The sequence below is a fragment of the Balearica regulorum genome, chromosome 1, assembly GCF_011004875.1.
Source record: "Balearica regulorum gibbericeps isolate bBalReg1 chromosome 1, bBalReg1.pri, whole genome shotgun sequence".
In the NCBI taxonomy this organism is placed as follows: Eukaryota; Metazoa; Chordata; class Aves; order Gruiformes; family Gruidae; genus Balearica; species Balearica regulorum.
The window spans coordinates 1,558,171-1,577,563 of record NC_046184.1 but is presented as its reverse complement, the minus strand read 5'-3'; the positions used below and the strand labels follow the sequence as shown (position 1 = coordinate 1,577,563).

General features: G+C 48.1%; 1 protein-coding gene across 5 annotated transcripts in view; it reads right to left on the bottom strand.

Moving 5' to 3' along the window:
- NRF1 (nuclear respiratory factor 1) overlaps positions 1-19,393 on the bottom strand; it is a 75,808-nt gene that overhangs the window by 16,291 nt on the left and 40,124 nt on the right. For all 5 annotated transcript variants that reach the window (XM_075750794.1, XM_075750742.1, XM_075750874.1 and 2 more), the window contains 2 exons: positions 17,239-17,396; positions 12,282-12,406 (listed from right to left, as the gene is read on the bottom strand). In XM_075750794.1, coding sequence (XP_075606909.1) covers positions 12,282-12,406; positions 17,239-17,396 — 283 coding nt within the window. The remainder of the gene's footprint in view (positions 1-12,281; positions 12,407-17,238; positions 17,397-19,393) is intronic.

The window sequence follows — 19,393 nt, the reverse complement described above, 5'->3', positions numbered from 1 at the left end:
ATCAGCCGGCTCGGGGGAATAGAGCAGAGCGCCTTTCACTGCGAGGTCTCGCGTTCAAATCTGTCATAGGCCAGCAGTAACAGATGGCCACTTCTGAGGGCTCTTTTGTAGCTTACATGAAATGAGGGATTGTCTCAGGCCACCGGTGGACAACTTAGTGAAGCCACAAACACACTGCTAGTGGTTTCTGGCAGAACTAGTAGAGAAACTGAGGGATTACACAGGTACGAAGCAACTGCTGCCTACCTGATCAAAGGCACCTCCTTCCTGGAAGGAACTGAGCGAAATTGCTGGCAGCTTACGGCTGCCGTTGCCTGTGCGGTGCAGGAACCTCTGGCTGCACAAGGCTAGATCTGGGTCTACGGCTGCCTGCTTTAGCTGTCATCAGCTCCTCCAACTCGTCAGCACCAGCTCCCATTTACTGAACGTCCCTTCGGACACGCTGGGGGTTTTGAAGGTTAAAATCATGGGGGAAAACGGAGATGAGGAAGGTCAGGGATCTGCAGCAACAAGGAGGCAAACCCATAGGGAGGGAAAGTTTGCTACGATTTGTAAGCTCGATATGGGAATAAAATAATACCGTGATTAATTTTAAACCAATTCAAAGCTAGTGCTCCTTCAGTCTTTCCCTTCTCAGAGTCTGTGTCTTTTCCAGGGTACACTTCAACTTTCTGAGGGCAGACAGCAAGAAGTCCACCAGTGACCAAGTGTCCCTGGAGCAGAAGGGGGTCCACGCGAGCCATGAGAAAGCGTTACTCGCAGAGGAATTTGTACACATCAGGGAATAACTTAAGGCAAAGGATATGGCGGGCGGGAGGAACAAGTCAAATTCAGGCTTAGAAATGCCACCTCTGGTTTTGGGAAAGATTCAGAGGAAACCGCTCGAGGAGAAATTGCTTTTTTTCTTCTTGGAACCTGTTTCGCAGCTTCACATCAACTCAAAGAAGCACATGCGTTCTTCCTGAACTGGTGAGCGTGCTTTGCAGCGGTGGCTGCTGTGGCTTCAAACATACCCACCTGCTGATGGACCCGTACAGCCAAGGAGATGGCAACTGCCCACAGCAAGCAGAAGCCACCGTCCTGCTCTCGTGTGCTGGCCTGCCAGGGTCTGCAGAGTGGGGAAAATAGGGCGATTCCCCTGCAATCTTCCTGCACAGCTGTTTACTAGCTGCGGATTACCGCTGTCACATGAGCTGCTTTACAGCAAAGCCAAGCTGTCTTCATGAGCTGAGAAGGTCACTGGGAGACAGGGGCCTCCAGGGACAAACACACCGCCCTCCACTGTGACTGTGATTTACTTCCCAGAGGGACGCCAGGCGACAAGGAAAGCCTCCCCCGACTGGTCAGAGGGCAATGAAAAATGGTTTTACCTTCAAGCCCTCTGCCCAGCTATCGTTAGGACTCACCCAGTGAAAGGGGAGAAGAGGATATTGATATCTCCTGGGGTTAGTCTCACGCCGTCCGTTTACCAGGCTGCGATCAAGGTGCTGGAAGGCTGGAATGGTCCTTACAGTGACAAATTTACCTTCTCTTGTGTGCCCACAGGGGAGGGCATCCCACCAACCTTTTGGACAAGACCACCCAAGTATCACCAGGCAAGGGATGCCACGGTGGAGTCGCATCTCCCCAGGCTTCAGCGCAATCTGCTGACACCTCGAAGCGTAAATGAATCAATCCTATAGCAAGAAACATTGCCATCTTCAAACTCAAAATCTAACCGCTGAACATCAGGGCCAATGAAGAGGAACGAGTTTCACTTGGAAAAACAGAAGTCTGAAGGTGCAGTGCAGCCACTCGGGAAAATGAATTAAAACCTGCCATCTTCATCATTCTGCCACAGGCAGGTCTGGTGGACAATGAAAACATTTCTGCAAGCGAGATCACTTACAGGCTCAGTGGTTGTAGGACGGGGCTCTTTACTATGCCCCAGAGGCACAAGACAGATGGGTTGTGCTTTTAGGCTTTAAAATCAGCCCCTGCTATGGAGATCCAATGAAGAGGATAAATACAACCACAGAATGATCCTCTAGACATGCTCAGAAAAAAGCAACAGCGGAACTCAAGAGGTCAGACGCTGCTAAGAAAGCAGCTGAGGCTGTTTTCAGAGGGGCAGAGCACTTTTTAAGGAAAAAAAATATTAAAAAAAAAAATCAAACAGCAGCTTGAGTTTGGAAGTCTACGATGCATCGCGTGCCCAGGAAGCAGGAACGCACAGTCCGAAATGGAGCACGGAGTGGAGGAGGCTGCGCTGAGAGCAGAAAGTGCAAGTAGCTCTGCAGGGAGGAAACTTTGGAGCTTTGTAAACAGAGACACGCAAACCATGCCTTGATGCACCGAAGAGCTGTATTTGGGGAACTCCCAGCTTGTAGCTTAGCTTACAGGGTATTTCTCCTTCCAGTGGGGTGCCCAGCGGGGGGAGAAGAGTTCACAAAACCCATCTCATTTCATAAGATGCCTCACACAGTAACAACAGCTTGCTGGGATTTCAGCCAGCTTCCCATTTGGATCAGATTGCACCCTACGCCCACTGACAGCCATTAAGAGCCTGGAGCTCACAAACTGCCCTTGGGTCAGACGAGCCTCCATCCATTCAAAGCCCAGCAACATTTTCCGCAGCTCTCCAGTGTACGGCGGGAGAGGGTGGCCTGATCCAGTCCCAGCTCCTAGCCACAAGGATACCTGCTAGGGAAGGCAAGAACTGTGCCCTGCTGTCATGAAACAGCAGACTGCAGCCCAGTTCTGCCGTGACGTGGGGGTGCAGGGGGATTAGAAAGCCCCTCTCCATCTGCCCTGATTCAGTGTCATCACAGGCTGCTCTTTCAATTCCCCAAGCCCTTGAATGGTGTAAGGGGTAAATGTGCCACAGCACAGGTAGAAAAACAGCAACCTCATCCCCAGCTTTGTGGCCGCAGCACTTGCCCATCACTACATAGATGGGGACAAGGGGACGCTATTCCTCTAAGCGGGAGGCCAGCCACCTTGCAAGCTAAACTCTGCACCGAAAGATGCTACAGCTGCTCCACAACAGGGACCATTGCCCAGCCTCACCCCAGGCAGCAAGGGGTGACATGGGATCGGTTGCAGAAGAAACGATGCCCTACAACTCAAGTCTTGCTCTGCTCTGGGAAGCGGCTTGCCGTGCCAGCGTGCAAGGACGGGGAGCTGGGACCTCTCATTTGGGATTGCGTGGAGGAGCAGGAGAATGAGCAGAGATCATGCCAGAAGGATGAAGTTGTCCTTGGTTGTCTCCTGTCTGCTGTTAAGTTGGAAGGTCTTCCAGAGATGGGCTACAATACCCAACACCTCACAGGGCTCAAAAAGCCGAGCAGGCGCTGCCACACATTCAGCATAGGTTTGAGTAAGTTATTATGAGCAGAATCCATCACGTACGAACTTCCTTCTGGGAGCACCAAGAAAGGAGCAGCAAAGCAGAGGCTGGTTTCGATCTTGGCTTAATCTACCATCCACCCAGATCAACACTTATGGGTTTGAATGCTCAGGTCCAGTGTCGAGCTCCGCCAACATAGGCATGTCCAGCAGAAATAGCAGAAAGCTGCCTTCCCCAGCCTGGTATTGTCTGTGGTCCTTTCACGAATACTACCAACCTCTTTGCAAAGGCAGCAGGAACCCCGTGAAGAAGCTCCGCTGGTACAGCTCTGCCAACCAGGCCTCTGACTTGGGTTAGGTTAGGCATGGAGGAGGCCTGGAAAAATTACTCCCCGGCATCTACGATGGGTCAGGAAAGCGATGCAGAACTAGGCAGCTTCACAGAGCTGGTTTTCTGACTCCACCTGTGCCCTTTTCTTTAGGCCATGAACTATAAATAAAACAGCACCACGCTGAAGTTGTGCAGCTTGTCAGGAGAGCACCTCCCTACCCCAACTTGGGGCCAAAGCACCGATCCCCAGACGGTGGCACCAACGAGATCTGCTTGCACAGATCTGCTACACAAATACCCTCCATCCCTTCCCATCCTGATTCTTGGACTGGAAACAGTGGCAAGCAAAGAAATGTTTTGTCTATCCAGTTCTGTGCTTCCAGACCTATTTAGGGAAACACTCTAGGCATACTGACCACCATTCCTTTCCTGCGTGTATTCAACCTCATCTCTTTTAGACAAAAGCTTGCCAAAGGATTGGGATACCCATCTCTTGCAGGCCCCCCAAAAAACCTGCTGTAACCAAACAAAATGGTTTAGGCCCAAAGTCCTTCTCAAATATCTAAGGCTTACAGTCAGGGTGCATATACATTAGGGAGATAACCCCCCCCCCCCCCAATAAACCATCAACAAAACCCCCCACCGCTCTCTCTAACAAAATCCTATACACTTCTCAATCACACATTAGTTAAAACGAGAACCATACTCCATAAAGGTGACCAGGCCTCTTCCTTCTCCCGCTCAGTGTTCATCTTAGCTGAGCAAGTGTGGAGTTGTTCACAGCTGCCCATCCCGATCACCTTACGCAGACATCAGGCAGAACGTACCTTCTCTCATGAGCAAAGGTGATCTCCAACCACCCAAGAGCCAGATGCCCTGTCACCCCCAGATACCCAGATTCAGGGATGTTAGGATGAGGGGACCAGCAAAGCTCAGGACCTCAGTAACGTGGCTCTCAAAGCCAAGTTGTCGGGGACTCTGTCACCATAAATTGAAACAAACGCCTGGAATTTAATGTGAACATTGGCAATGGTAAAGTCAAATGAAAAGTCTCATTAAGAGATGGAGAAAAGCAAGATCCAGTGAATACAAATATATGCCACATATATCACTTCACCTGCCAAAAGGCTTGGCCTCTTTTCAGCAAGCATCCTGCACTGAGCAGCTCCTTCTGAAGCCACGTGGATTATTGAGCGACTGTGAGACGAAGATGCAGAAGCCTGGACAAATATCATACAAATAAACCAAATAAATAGGGCTTCAAATTCAACCCAGAAACACAATGAGTTTCTAGTCAAGCAGCACATTCATTCCGAGTGTTCCCAGCCAGATCGACTTCTTACTCTTTCGTGATGAAAAGTCACCATGGGAAGGAAGCTCAATCTTGGGAAAGCAACAACCCTACGCAATGAGAAAATAGGGTCACTGCTGCAGGAGGAGAGAAGCAGAAAAGCCATGCCACGAAGGCCCTTGTTGAAACACATCTCTGTAAGGAAGGCTCTGGAAGACACCAACCCTGTCCGCTTCCTGAAACCCATCTTCATCCCCAGCCCAAGCCCACGCTGCAGCTAGGCCAGGGCACGGTGGGAACAGCACCTCCTGCACCCAACACGCTCCTGTTTCCATCCTTCCATGCATGAAGAAACCACATCCCTTTGCCTTCTCAGCCCTGAAGATCTCAGGCCAAACATTCCTTAAAATCCATCTACCACAATGAAGCTGAGAATTTATGAAAGGGGAAAAAAAAAAAAAAAAAAAAAGAAAGTTTTCTTCCTGACTGCTGCCCCCGAGACGGCTGTTTTGTCACTACAGCGGACGCATGTGTAAAACGACTGGGATCCCTCAAACATGAAACTTCCCAACACAACAATTCAGAAGACAGATCAATGAAGCCAGTGTCAGTAGATCTGAATTTTCCAAGAGAAGTTCAAGATCAGCAGAAAGAACATAAGCTTTCTGTTGCAATCGCAAAGATGGGAACTGCTTTAGGTAGTAAGACCAGAATTGCTTTAGGGAGTAAGACCAGAGCTGCTTTAAAGTATTGCAGCAGGCAGCTTCTCTTTTAAATTTATGGATAAAGAAGAAATCCTGCCCAGCCTGCAGTCGATACCAGTCCTGCTTCCTCTTCCAGACCAGAACAAAAGGGAACATATTGCAACTATACTGAGAGAGGAGGGCTGCTGTCTATTTCTTTAAATGTAATGTTAATGCCTTGTAATCAGCTTTAATTTTTAAACAGACCCAGCCCTCCTGTCCATTTCCCCTAATTCAGGACACGTGGAAGGTAAATGGCCTGTGCTTAAACCGGGACAGCATCAGCTGTGACAGCTGGAGAGCCTGTAAGTCTCAACTGCCTGATAACAGGAATGGATGTCAAAACTCACCAGGGGAGGGGAAACGGGGAGGGCAAGGGAGGTGCTGGAGATGCCGTAAGGTCATCGAGAAGCCGGGAGATAAGGCCAGACGGGGCATGGCTCACTTACTGGGTGGAAACTCGCTGAAACCAACAGGATTCAAAGAAATGCTACAAGTGATCAAACAGCAAAGCACTTGGCAGTGACTCCCTACCCCTAATGAAGTCAGCTTTCCTTTTGAGGTACTGCTTACACCATCACAAACACGCTGAGGAGGAAAGGCGAGTGTCTTTTAGCGGACAGCAACAGATCAAGCCAGGAACTGAGTAACACCTGGTGTCTCCCCAGGACGCTGCCTTCTCTCTTTGCAATCTCAAAGGCACTTTCAGAGCTAAAAAGCAGCCTGTAGACTTCACGCAAGACTTGGACACAGAACGGGGGCACAAAACCACCTGGGGGAGGCTCCCCTTGTGCTCCTCTGACACCGCTGCCTTTGCAAAGAAGAAAGAGACCTGCGGTACATCACAAGTGCTCATCATATAAAAATGTTTTCCCCCAAGGAAATAAAATGACAGAGCTCATGAGCCTCCCTACCCCAAAAGCCAAACTGTACCCAGAAATAACCATTCTGGGTCTCCATCAAGGGACTTACTACAGTCAACAAGCCCTAAAGCCAGCAGCACTCAGGTGCCGTGGCATCCATCTCCTGCTCTACTCCAACAACTCAGACAAACCGTGCAAAGTCGGCACCGTGTAACACAACCGCACATTGGCGTAGGTAGTGCCTGGTTAGTTGGATCGAAGGGAAAATCTGGCCATCAACACAGTACGAGAGGGAGTTGTCCGAGCCACTATTTTTAGCCCCGGTTGGTGGGCAGACAAATCCTAATCGTCAGCAGCAGTCGCCTCGTCATCAGTCCCAAGATGTCAAACCAAAGCCGCACAGCGCCCGTGACAGCCCAGCGTCAGAAGGACAGCCTGAGCCGGCTGCACCACCAGCGCTGCCCAAGATTAATGTAGGACAGCAGCAAAAACCATGAGATCCATCATGATGGGTTTAAAGCGGTAAGGCAAGCCGTGCCAAAGCGAGCAGAAATCATCTGTGCTGGTAAGGTTCAGTGCAAACGGAGCAGCGGTCTTGGGTCCTGGAAATACTTTGGCCTTCATCTTGCTGGGAAAGACCTAGCAGCACCATGCTGACTGCTGGCATCAAACCTGCAGCTGGTGTCCCATGATCCCAACACGGCACATTCCTCACCAGGCACACTAGGGCTCCCTGGACAGCCAGATGCTGACATGGAAAGGGTGCAGACACAGAGATGGTTGAGCCGCAGTCAAGTAGCCCCTCTCTACAGGGCACACGTAGGGAACCGCACACACTTGACACAGAATAAGCTCATTTAAACTGAGGCTTATGCCAACATATTTTACGCAGAGTGCATCACGGCCCCATTGCTGACAATAATTCATTAATGCACAGTAATTCATCCTCGAGGAATCACCCCTCCCTGTTCCTGGACCTGCTCAACGCATGCACCACTCGTCCACTTCAGCTCTCCTTGCTGGCTGCCATAAGGCGTCTCCTCTGTCATCTGAAACACATCTGCACAAATTATTTTCCTCACTACTCCTTCAGATTGGGATTAAATCATACCGTTTCAGGGCAATGCTTCATTAAAAAAATCTGTTCCGACCAGGCAGACCCTACAAAAACCTCGACTCTTTCCTTCCTGTCCGCTTGGATGCAACAAGTGCTGATTTGCACTTTGCCAAGTTGCTAGCGACTCATTTGGGTCCATCTTCCCTAAAAAGGAGATCCAACAGGAAAAAAAAAATATTTCTTTTAAAGACTGACATTTGCAGCAGATCAGCCTCCAAGCCTCCCCCCTTCCTTTTTTTTTTTTTTTTTTTTTCCCTCTCATGCAAAAAAGCCACCAGTTACCAGCGGATCAGCGTGCTGCACCTCCCTGTCCTGAGGCATCCAAAAGCAAGAACAGGCAGTTCCCTTCGCTGGGTTTGCCCAACATATCTCCCTCTGCTTTCACGCTCTCTAGGAGACACGCACAGCCCAGAGAACAGATTCTCGACTCCTGCCTTTCCCTTCTGGATGTGCTTTCAACCATAAACAGCCTCCACAGAGCCGGACGGGACTGGTAACCACGCTCCAGGCCTGGAGGTGTCTCTTCTGCTGAGAGGGTTCCCCATCTCCCATCTGCACAGCTGAGGGTGGAGACAGGTTTCCACCTGACACCTTATTGATTTCGTGCGGGAAGCTTGGCAGCTTCACCCAGAGCTGAAGCCTTTTCAGCATTTAAACCGCTTCTGCTATAGAAGTCGCCTGGAACAGCTCTTCTGTGCAGCAAGTTCCTCGTCACCCTAAATGCTGCTATAGGTTTGTTTATCCTATGCTAACTTGCAAGATACGCTCCTGTACTGACGTCTTATTTCCTCTGTTTGCGAAAGCAGAGAGCTTGCTAATCCCTCTTTGCCCACGTCAGAATCCTAATGCTCTCCCCGGGCTTCCATCACAACTTGATAATCCTGGCTCACCCCCAGCCATAAGCACGGCTCCCTTGGGTTGTATGGAGAATTAGGTTTGAAATTTTTGCATGACTAGGGGGACGGACAAGGGCAAGACTCACTGTAGGGTCCTCTTAGTGCCCACCTGTATGGCTGCCGTGCCACCACCAGGCACGTCAGTGGTCCCAGGAGTCTCTCCAGCAGGTCAGGGAGGAGATACATCAGTAAAACGTGCTTTGGGGCCAGGAAAAAGAGCAGCAGTAGCCGCACGTGAGGACCAAGGTGGACAAGCAAGGATCCACTGGGTCTCGGGCTGCACCTAGTGCGGGTCTGTTAAATCAATTCCCTGATCACAGCTTGATTTCACACCTTCCAGTTGCTCCTCCTCTTCCCAACACCAGCTCTTTCCACCGTGCCTCCTTCCACGCCCTGTTTTTGAACCCCAGCTGGAGCTTCGAGCACACCACCCCTCTCACCTTCAAACCAGCTCTCCAAAATGCCGCACACTGCAAAATTGCAATTACCCCAGGCTTGTGGCAACATCGAGGCCATTAAACTGACCTTCCCTGGGCAGAGAGTCTGCTCTGTCCTTCACGGGCAGCACTGCGCACTGCTACAGCCCTGCGCAGGTACTGCTTAGGCAAAAGCTTCATCAATATTTAAAGATGAAGCCAGGAAGCCTGTAGCCCAAGCAGCTTTCAAGCCCTTGATCAGATCAATGTCAAACAAAAGGCTGCAGTGTGAGGATGCTCCAGCGAGCGAGGCCCAGACTGCAGGCTGGCTCGTCACCTCTCCTTCCCAAAGCTGATCGAGTTTCCCTCCTCCAGCCCCAGCATCCGCAGCTGGGACGGCTCCAGCACCAGCCCATCACACAGAGCTGCCCATAGCGCACACCAAAAGCAGCCCCAGTTTCCTCTTACTGGAGCATTTTCAGTTTCCAGCCAACTTCAGAAATTGGTGTTGCTACAATCCCCTTCACTTGCTTCGAATACTGCTTTGTTTTAATGCCAGCCACTTAAGAACAAAACATCTGAGGCTCAAACCATGGGGTCATCGGTTCCAGCATCCCGACTCAGAGCAGATGCTCCAGAGTAGCAAGAAAACCATAATGCACTTAGCAAGTTTGGCACTGCATGGGAGCAGGAGATCTTATTTCCCTTAGCTATAAATGTAACTGATCACAAGATTATCCGCAGCCCTTTTGCAGTTCAGCCACGCTCCTGGGGTTCCTACTCCCTGCAAGGCCAAATTTAGCCCTAGCTTCCAAGACATCCACGAACATACAGAAGTTGCCTCTTATTAGTCATCTTGGTTCTCCTGTATCAATTATTATTCAGATGCCAGAGAATGGATGGGAAAAATACCATATCAAGATAGAAACAAAAAATTAAAAAAAAGAGAATAATTACATCGAATGGCTAAAATCAGGAATGAAACACCTTACCTGACCTCAAGCAGTTTTGTTAAACTACTGTCTCCTTTTCCCTGTCAATAAGATGGGGATAAATTTACGTCCTTTCCAGGGAAAGGCGTGGGTAAGAGCTTGGAATACCTCAGAAGTGACCTACAGAGGGTAAGAGCATTCCTAGAGAGAAGCGTTTCTTGGAAATACCAGCAAATTAAGACTTTGCAAACAGTAGCGAGCGGGAGGACTTTGCTGCTTAATACCATTGTGGCTCTGGCAGTCATTTCCCCCTCTCTCCTTTCCCGCAACAATTCGCACCAAATCACTCCCCATTTCATCTCCTCCCGACAGAACGGCAGACAGAGTGTTTCGTCCCCACTGCATCAAATAACAGAGCCCCAGTGTCCAGGAGGATGCTCACACTCACACCCTGGGCTTCGGGGTACGGAGAAGGCAGACAAATCCTCCGCGACAGTGCCAACGCTGAAAATCCATCTGCTCTCCATCCCCAGACAGAGACAGCAGGAATGGATACCAACATCTCCTCCATCCCTAAGGGAGATATATTAGCTGGTTACGTAATAAAACTAACAGCATGGCGCTTCCAAGGACTACCGCACCGACAAAGCCCTTCCCCTTAATACCACTGGAGATTAGAGCAAATCGAAGACGAGTGGAAACAAGGCAAGGGGCTGCGGGTGAGGTTTTGCACAGAGGAAAATGCTGCCGTCTCTCCCCTTAATGCATTCTAAATCCCATCTGATTTCCAACTCTGCTGCTAAAAAAAAAAAAAAAAAAAAGCCCAGCCTGCATTAAAATGATATTAACGCTGGGTGAGTGAGGTAGAGTGACTCAGGAAGGGTGTGGAGGAATAGAGTTCTATAGGGGAAGCATCCAGAGGAATCCAGACCATGAAAGCATTTTGGAAGCAGACCAAGAGGAGTCAGGGGTGCTGATCTCCTAAAGGACGCTAACGTGCTTTTACAAATCTGATTAGTTGCTGGTTTTGAGCATCCAGGGTCAGATCCTTCCTTCGATAAACACACATCACTTATCCCCCTCATGCCAGGCTGCCGGCAAAGCAGAATACAATGCAACCCTACTCTTCCCTCTCAATATCAAATGCATTCCCAGCTCTGAGGACAAGGTTTTCACTTCATTTCTGCTCCCTCTTCAGGCTGGCTGACTCCACAGCAAGAGACACTGAGTCGAACACGCCGAGTAAAATTACTCTTCCCTCCACTGTCCCGTCTTTGCTGCAAACTAAAAATTGATGTTTTAAAACGAGCGTGTTCCCTATAAGATGAGGATTTTGATGGTCTCGAGGTCTCATCTAGTCAGATTTCTGCTTTACATGCAGAGGAACAAGGTAAGAAGTCATCGCTCTGCCAGCTGACTGCACATGATTGTTCCCCCTTTGACAATCAGAGTCCAAACAGTCCCATCCTCAAGGCGACGTTTCTTTACAACTTCACACTTTGCATCCTTTTGGAGCTTATTTTGACATACCTCCTTCCATTTAATCGAAATAACCAGTGAGTTTCATCTCTGAACTTGGAAAGCATGGTAAAGGCATCAGGCAGAAGTACAACGCAACTGGAGGCGGTGGATGAGCACCAAGTAGACACGTCCGTACGTTCCAGTATCGTCTCTTGAACCAGTTGCTATGAACTTATGGTTTTATTGACTACTAGCTTAGTTTGAATAACTGCAAAAGTCACCAGATTTGGCAGAAGAGACATCCAGATAACAGGTGAGAAATGCTACAGAGAATCCCTAGAACTAAAGCGATTGACTATGGTGGCAAGATGGAAAATAAAGCAGGAGGCAGACAACCCCAGGCTGACTGCCGAGCGGTGACTGGAAGGTGTCACCCAAGCAAAGAAGCGACAGTTGCTCAAGAGCAGCCACCAAGCACACAAAAAAAGTCTTGAGAAAGGAAGGAAATGAGGGGGTAATAAAATGTTGATCATATTCTCTGCCACTTCACAGTGAAGCGTTTTGGAGATGAGTTTATTACGGCACTGACTAGTTGTGTTAGTTGACCAAGTCTGGCCCTCCCTGCGCTAGGCACTGTACAGATACAGAGTCGGGAGCAGTCTCCCCACCCAAAACTAAGGCTAAACAGCCAGCTGGCAGAAGGAGGAAAAGAGCAGAGCCACCAGCACTATGGCAGTAAACAAGAGGTTAGTGCTACCATTTTGTTCTGGGCTTTTAAGTCACAACCATCTGCAGTGAGACAGAACTATTTTACTAGCAAAAACTTGACATTTCAAGCAAAAGAGGAAAAACTCCTAGCTAAGAGCAAAGAAAAAAAAAAAGAAAAACTTTCCAACAGCCTTACCATTGGCATCTTGGACTCCAGTAAGCGCTCCTACTGCTGCTGCAGTTTCACCAGATAGGACAATTTGTCCTCCACCTTGAAGAGTGGCTTCAGCAAGCGTGGCTACTGCATGGGCAGCTGCTTCACTGCGGGCACGGGAAAGGAGAAAGAAGAATTAGGAAGACCAAACGAACAAATAATTCCACTCCAGTAGCATCCATTTTAACCAGGCATTGCAAGTCAAGAAAACAAATCCAGAAAGGAAGTGTTCTTACTGGGCCCAGATGAAGTTATCCAGAGCAGCAAATCTACAGTGGAGGAGGAATACATGGGAAGAAGCCTCTTCCACTGACTTTTTTCAGCTTGCAGACTTCTTAGTCAGAACATCCCTGCCTTCTTACCTTCGCTTCCTTTTGCGTGTGACTTTACTAAAAGCTTTTGGACAAACCAAGTAAATTTCTGGTACAAAATAATTTTTTGGCACTGTCACGTTCTGGGTCTCTACAGATTTTAGAGCTCTACCCTTCGCTACTGATTCAGCCAGCTCACCTTGCACTGAGAGAGGCCCGGAGGTTTACCATTACCAGGATCGCATCGGCAGCTCTGTATTTAGCTAAGATGGAGTATTTCTCCCCAGCCAAGTGGTTTAATAATTCTTTTTAATGAGCGATCAGTAGCTTAGCACAGTATTCTTAAATTTCTTCATACAAATGAGGTCAGACCAAAGATCCTTCTCGTGCAGCAACCCTGCTGTGAGAACAGCCAGTATCAGATATTTAGGAAGGAGCGTGTATGATCCTTCCCTTCCTACACCCTCTCGGCTTCCAACAATCAGCAGTGTATTGATTTCCTACATCAGGGACTGCATCTGGACCATCACGTTTGATTCGCCTAATCCCCTTTGATACTCATTTACACTTTTTGCTTCCACAACTTCCTGTAGCAATGAGTTCCCCATTTAATTAGATGCTGCGTGAAGAAAAATGGCATTCTGGTACTCCAAAAACTACTGCCTCAGTCTGGCTGGACAGCCCTTAAGTCTGATATTGTGAGAAACAGAAAATAACTGTTCTCTTTTTGTTTTTCTCACAATTTCATAGACTTCCAGTAATCTCTTTCCCAAGCCGAAGAGCCACAGTCCACTTACTGTGCAAGAACTCTTCTTGGCTTCTGATCACTTTTGTCCTTTCCAGACTTTTTTCTAAATGTAAGACGTCTGTTTGGGGGGGGTGACCATTTCTCACGCTATTCAAGATGTAGACACACCATGAGTTAGTCCAGGAGCCTAATCCTGGCTTGTTCTCTATGCCTTTCCCTATAATTCCTAATATTCAACTTACTCTTTTGCCAATATCTGCTCAGCAGTGATAAAACATTTATGGAGGATAGTCCCCTGAATGTTTTCTGAATGGTAACTGGTAGCATATAGTTAGCTCCGCATTGGGTATATAAAGGAGATATTTCTTTGTACGTGTATTGCTTTGCATTTATTGACATCATATTTTATTTGCCATTTAGTTGCACAGAGTGCTGTGAGCTTCCTTCAGCAGCTGTCCAGACCTTCTGGACAACTGTTAGCTACTTCTGGTGACCTACTGCTAGTTACAAAATTATTCCAAAGCCACCTCCTTCCTGCAGCTGAGTCTCCTACCCTTTCTTACCCTAATGAACTAAAAAAGTAGGTATTTTCTTTAGCACCTCCTGTGGAAAAGAGATTGAAGGAGCTACCTAGGAGCTTCCCCTAGGACACTCTTCCTTAAGTGCCCTGCTCACTCTGTGGTAGACCAACTGACTCAAATATTTTCCAAGTACTTCCCACTCATTCTTTCCCTTTCCTAATTTCCTGCTTTGATGGTATACGCTTTCCAACTGTATTCACTCAGGGTGTACTTTCATTTCTAAATAGCCCCTCTGTCTCTCAGAGTAGCTCTTAAACATCTCTACTGGACCAGACTATTTTCTTCTGCTTTCCTATTCCCTTTGGCTAATCTCTGTTCTGAACCTGCAGCTACGTGAAGGCAGTTATACTCCAGGAAAGCCAACTACAACACAGCAAACCCGGGCATCGGCACAGATTTACTGGTGTAACCCTGTTTCCCAGACTTCATGCAGCACTTATTTGAATCCACTTTAAAGGGCAATTGAGCATTTTAATAATCTGTTATGGTTGCATCCCTGAAAATAATGATCTGCGGCATAAAAAGCTTTTTCCAGTTAGTGTGCTCCACAAACATTAATTGGTTCAAATCAATGAATTAATTACCCACCTCTACTTTGTCCTCTTTTACAAGAAGGCCTAAGACTTCCCATCCTCAAATCTGACAGAGGTTGCATCATCCATCATGTCATGCTGTTGGCTCTGCGTGGGGCTATGATAGACTCTACACTCTGTCAGCAGCCATTGGAACAAGATTCAGGGGTGGCAGCTTGCAGCTAAATTAGGCATAAAGTTTCCAAAGCTAGGATGAACCACCAGCTTTCAAGGATCAGAGCTTTGCTGAGATCTTCCTACTGGCAGCCTTACAGCCGAAAGCTGCAGGGAGCATTTTGTGGCAAAGGAAAAAGTACACCTCTTCCACATGAAAGGGTGTCGGAGGATCGTCACCTAGAAAGGTCTCCAGCCCTGCCATGGTCAGTAGACCAAGAAGGTGACAACAAGCCAGGAAATAAAACATGAGGCCACTCATTCCCACTGCAATACTGCTACAGGAAAGAATAACCCCAGGCCCCAGTACAGGTTAGGGGTTGACCTGCTGGGAAGCAGCACTGCAGAGAAGGACCTGGGAGTCCTGGTGGACAACAAGCTCTCCATGACCAGCAGCGTGCCCTCATGGCCAAGGCAGCCAATGGTACCTGGGGTGCATTAAGAACAGCGTGGCCAGCAGGTCGAGGGAGGTTCTCCTCCCCCTCTGCTCTGCCCTGCTGAGGCCACAGCTGGAGTTCTGTGTCCAGTGCTGGGCTCCCCAGTTCCAGACAGACAGGGAACTACTGGGGAGAGTCCAGCCGAGGGCTGCGAGGATGAGGAGGGGACTGGAGCATCTCTCGTATGAGGAAAGGCTGAGAGACCTGGGGCTGCTTAGTCTGGAGAAGAGAAGGCTGAGAGGGGATCTGATCAATGCTTATCAATATCTAAAGGGTGGATGTCAAGAGGATGGGGCCAGACTCTTCTCAGTGGTGCCCAGCGACAGGACAAGGGGCAACGGGCACAAACTGGAACACGGGAAGTTCCACCTCAACATGAGGAAAAACTTCTTCCCTCTGCGGGTGACCGAGCCCTGGGACAGGCTGCCCAGAGAGGTTGTGGAGTCTCCTTCTCTGGAAAGATTCAAAACCCGCCTGGACGTGATCCTGTGCGACCTGCTCTGGGTGATCCTGCTTTAGCAGGGGAGTTGGACTAGATGATCTCCAGAGGGCCCTGCCAATCTCTATCAGTCTGGGATTCTGTGATACAGTCTTTGCATCACTCCTGAACTACAAGCTGTTTGAACAGACTTATCACAGGGCTTTCCTGGGTATACACAGAGCTGATCCTGTCTTGAGGCACAGTAGAGACTAAATGACTTGTTGAAGGCTCTTCCATTCATATTTTCTAGGAGACTCTCTTCAGTTCTAACAACACTTCTTTTTTATTAAAGATTCTGAATTTCCTAAGCTAATGCAGGAAAAGGAACTGCTCATTGCGACTGTAAGAGCTAAAACTAGTAGCAATGGGATGAAATTAAAATCAAAAGCCCACTGATGTTCTAGTCCAGAAAAACTTCGCAAAAAATACATAGAGAATTCTATTGCCTGGAAGTATGCAGGATTCAAATCCTGCAAGCTGGATTCCAGAAGACAGGGCTTTTTACTGCAATTCCATGCCTAGTTACCTTAGCTGTTGTTCTTACAGCATCCTAAAAAGATCACTTGCTTTTAAAAGGCAATTTTATAGTGAAACTATTAGTACAAAAGCCTACTTAACCAACAGTAGCAGAAAAGAACATATCTGAGGGACCTGAATCTGGACCACAAAGAGATAAAACAGTTCTAGGTGTGTTCAAGACTCAGCTGCAACAGCAGTTTGGAAGAAAGACGTTGAATTCCCCAAAGATCAAGGTGACTGCTTTAGTAATTTGTGTATATAACAAGGTCTCGGAGCTCTACTCTGACCATCAGCAGTGTGGACTTGTGCCTTGTCCTAACCCATGGCTGCTCAGTCAACAGCCTCTAGACCAGAATCCTGATTAGGATGAGGAAAATGTTTTGTCTACACCCCAGCCTTCCATGCTGCTGGGGCTGATGCCGCGTTTCCTACGGTCCTCCAGCTCTCTCAAGGTGCAGCTGTGGTGTACCACAGCCATTTCCAGTTTTTAAGAACAGCAGGCAAAGCTTAAGTAACTCACTGAAGCTGAGCAAAGACACTGCTTCCTGCTGCATGGACCTGTAGAGAACTACGCTGCAGATCTTGGTAACCTGAGTGCAAACAAAAATCTAACAGAGCTCGTTCCAAGATGAAGAGGCGGCATTACTATTGCAGCTCATTCACCTTCTACTTCAGAAACACATTTGGGAGAAACCCCCAAAAAACTGGCCTCTGGAGGAGATTCTGATTTCTAAAGAGAGACCATCCTGCCACATGACAGGCAAAGTCAGCCTTAGCCTTTTAGTAAGAAACCACTAATAATATCGAGGGAGACCCAGACCAGCGTACTTAAAAGGTACTATTATCACATCATGACTCTTGCTCGCTTAGCAAGCTCAATTCTGTAACTGGGCCCTTAGTGTACAAATAAGATCATTTAGAGGGCACAGTATTCTTCCATGGTTACAGTGGAAATCAGGAACTGTCCTGCAGATACCTGGGCATGGGCTGACATGGGAATTTGCTAAGGAAAAGCCTCTACTGCGACTGTACACAGTGGTCTTCGCACCATTCGAGTGAAAGCCTAGAAGAAAATGTCACGCGTGCATGCTTCAAGCTGCCATCTCTCACCCATACCTGTTGAGTGCCATGGTAACAGTTGCTCCTTGTTGCATCTCCTGAGATGCTGCCACTGCTGCTTCTGCTAACGATGCCACCGCCTGTGTGGCCTCTGATGCCTGCGTCGTCTGGATAGTCATCTCACCACCCTGTAGCGTTGCCCAGTTCTGCTCCACCTATAAGGAAAAACAAAAAGAGAGGCCCTAGGATAGGAATGTTATGCCATGAATGCACAGTTGCTTCTTAAAATGAAGGAGCCAGATAGTTTCAAGAGGTCTTTGCAGAATCCTGCACACGCTCTGACTCTGAGAAAAAAAAAGGACAGGGGGAAAAAAGAGAGGAAGCCTGGGGTCCACCTGAGAACGTTGCTGGACCCCACAACCCTCTATCAGTCATGAGTGAGGTTCTCCAGTCAGCCCATGATTTTAGTTGCTGTTGTCCATATGTTCAGTCTCCAAACAAGAACTTTAGTTTTCTTACACACATGGAAAGCACACCCCATAAACATCTGCGAAGTCCCTCCACCTCCCACAAATCCCTCTTGTCCAGCCACGTCTGCAACAAAATAGGACAGTGTTGATTGTTGCTGTACACGGATCACTGCCTGCCAGCCCGGGAAGTTGATTAAGTAGTTGCATTTCTGCGGTGCTGGAACCTCGGTGTCGTGGTTTAACCTGGCAGGCAGCTAAAACAACCGCACAGCCGTTCACTCACTCCCCTCCGCAGTGGGATGGGGGAAATCAAAAAGGTAAAAATCATGGGTTGAGATAAAGACAGTTTACTGGGACAGAAAAGGAAAATGATGCTGATAATAATAATAATATACAAAACAAGTGATGCACAGCACAATTGCTCACCACTCGGAACTGATGCTCAGCTAATTCCCAAGCCACCCCACCTCCCGGTCCATTCCCCCAATTATATACACAGCATGACATCACATGGTATGGAATATATATCCCTTTGGCCAGTTGGGGTCAGCTGTCCTGGCTGTGTCTGTCCCCTCCCAGCTTCTTGGGTGCCTTCTCCTTGACAGGGCAGTATGAGAAGTTGAAAAGTCCTTGGCTGCTTGGCAACAACTAAAACATCAGTGTGTTATCAACATTATTCTCTTCCTAAATCCAAAACACAGCACTGTACCAGCTGCTAGGAAGAAAATTAACTCTATCCCAGCCAAAACCAGGACATCCAGCGTGGATCATATCCCCCAGGAAAACAGGCTGCACTTGCCTCACTGTTTCTATTTATCTGCACCCATCTGCTGTCATTTTAGGCACTTCCAGTCCCTAAAGGGGCTACAGGAAAGCTGGAGAGGGACTGGTGACAAGGGCAGGGAGTGACAAGATAAGGGGGAATGGCCTGAAGCTGAAGGAGGGACCATGTGGATTAGATCTTAGGAAGAAATTCTTTATGATGAGGGTGCTGAGGCCCTGGCAGAGGTGGCCCAGAGAAGCTCTGGCTGCCCCTGGCTCCCTGGCAGTGTTCAAGGCCAGGTTGGATGGGGCTTTGGGCAACCTGGGCTAGTGGAGGGTGTCCCTGCCCATGGCAGGGGGGTTGGAACTAGATGGACTTTAACATCCCTTCCAACCCAAACCATTCTCTGATTCTAGGATGATTTTGGGGAACAGTCCATGTTCCCATTCAGAATTTATTTGTATAGCACTCGTGAACTCATGGGTTTGAGCCAACTGGAATTTCTTTGTGCTGCCGTAATACACTTAATAAAAGAAGATGGCAGATGGAAAGTACTGTGTTCATATATTTCATGTACTTTCAATTCCCTTATTTCAGACCTTTATGTAGATAGGTTTCATGTAACAAAGTTCACTCAGTTGCTCATTTTCCACCTAGCTTACATTTCTCCATTTGGGACTTCTTCACAGCTCATGAGATAATGAGTGTACAGCCACAAAATCCACCAGGATGTGAACTAGGAATATGCAGTGGACCAATAAAACTAAAGAAGTGGAGGATGAAGGCCCATCAGCTGACAAACCCTACTGGCTGCTTTGCAAGATGAAGATCTTCCCCCCCCACCCCAATCACTGTTCTCATCCCCATAAATGTTTCAGGCCACTCACCATCTTGCTGAGACTCAGAAATAAGAATGCCGTAGAAGGTGATGAAAAAAACCCCCTCAATTTGTTAAGATGGAGAAAGTTAAAAAGTCCAT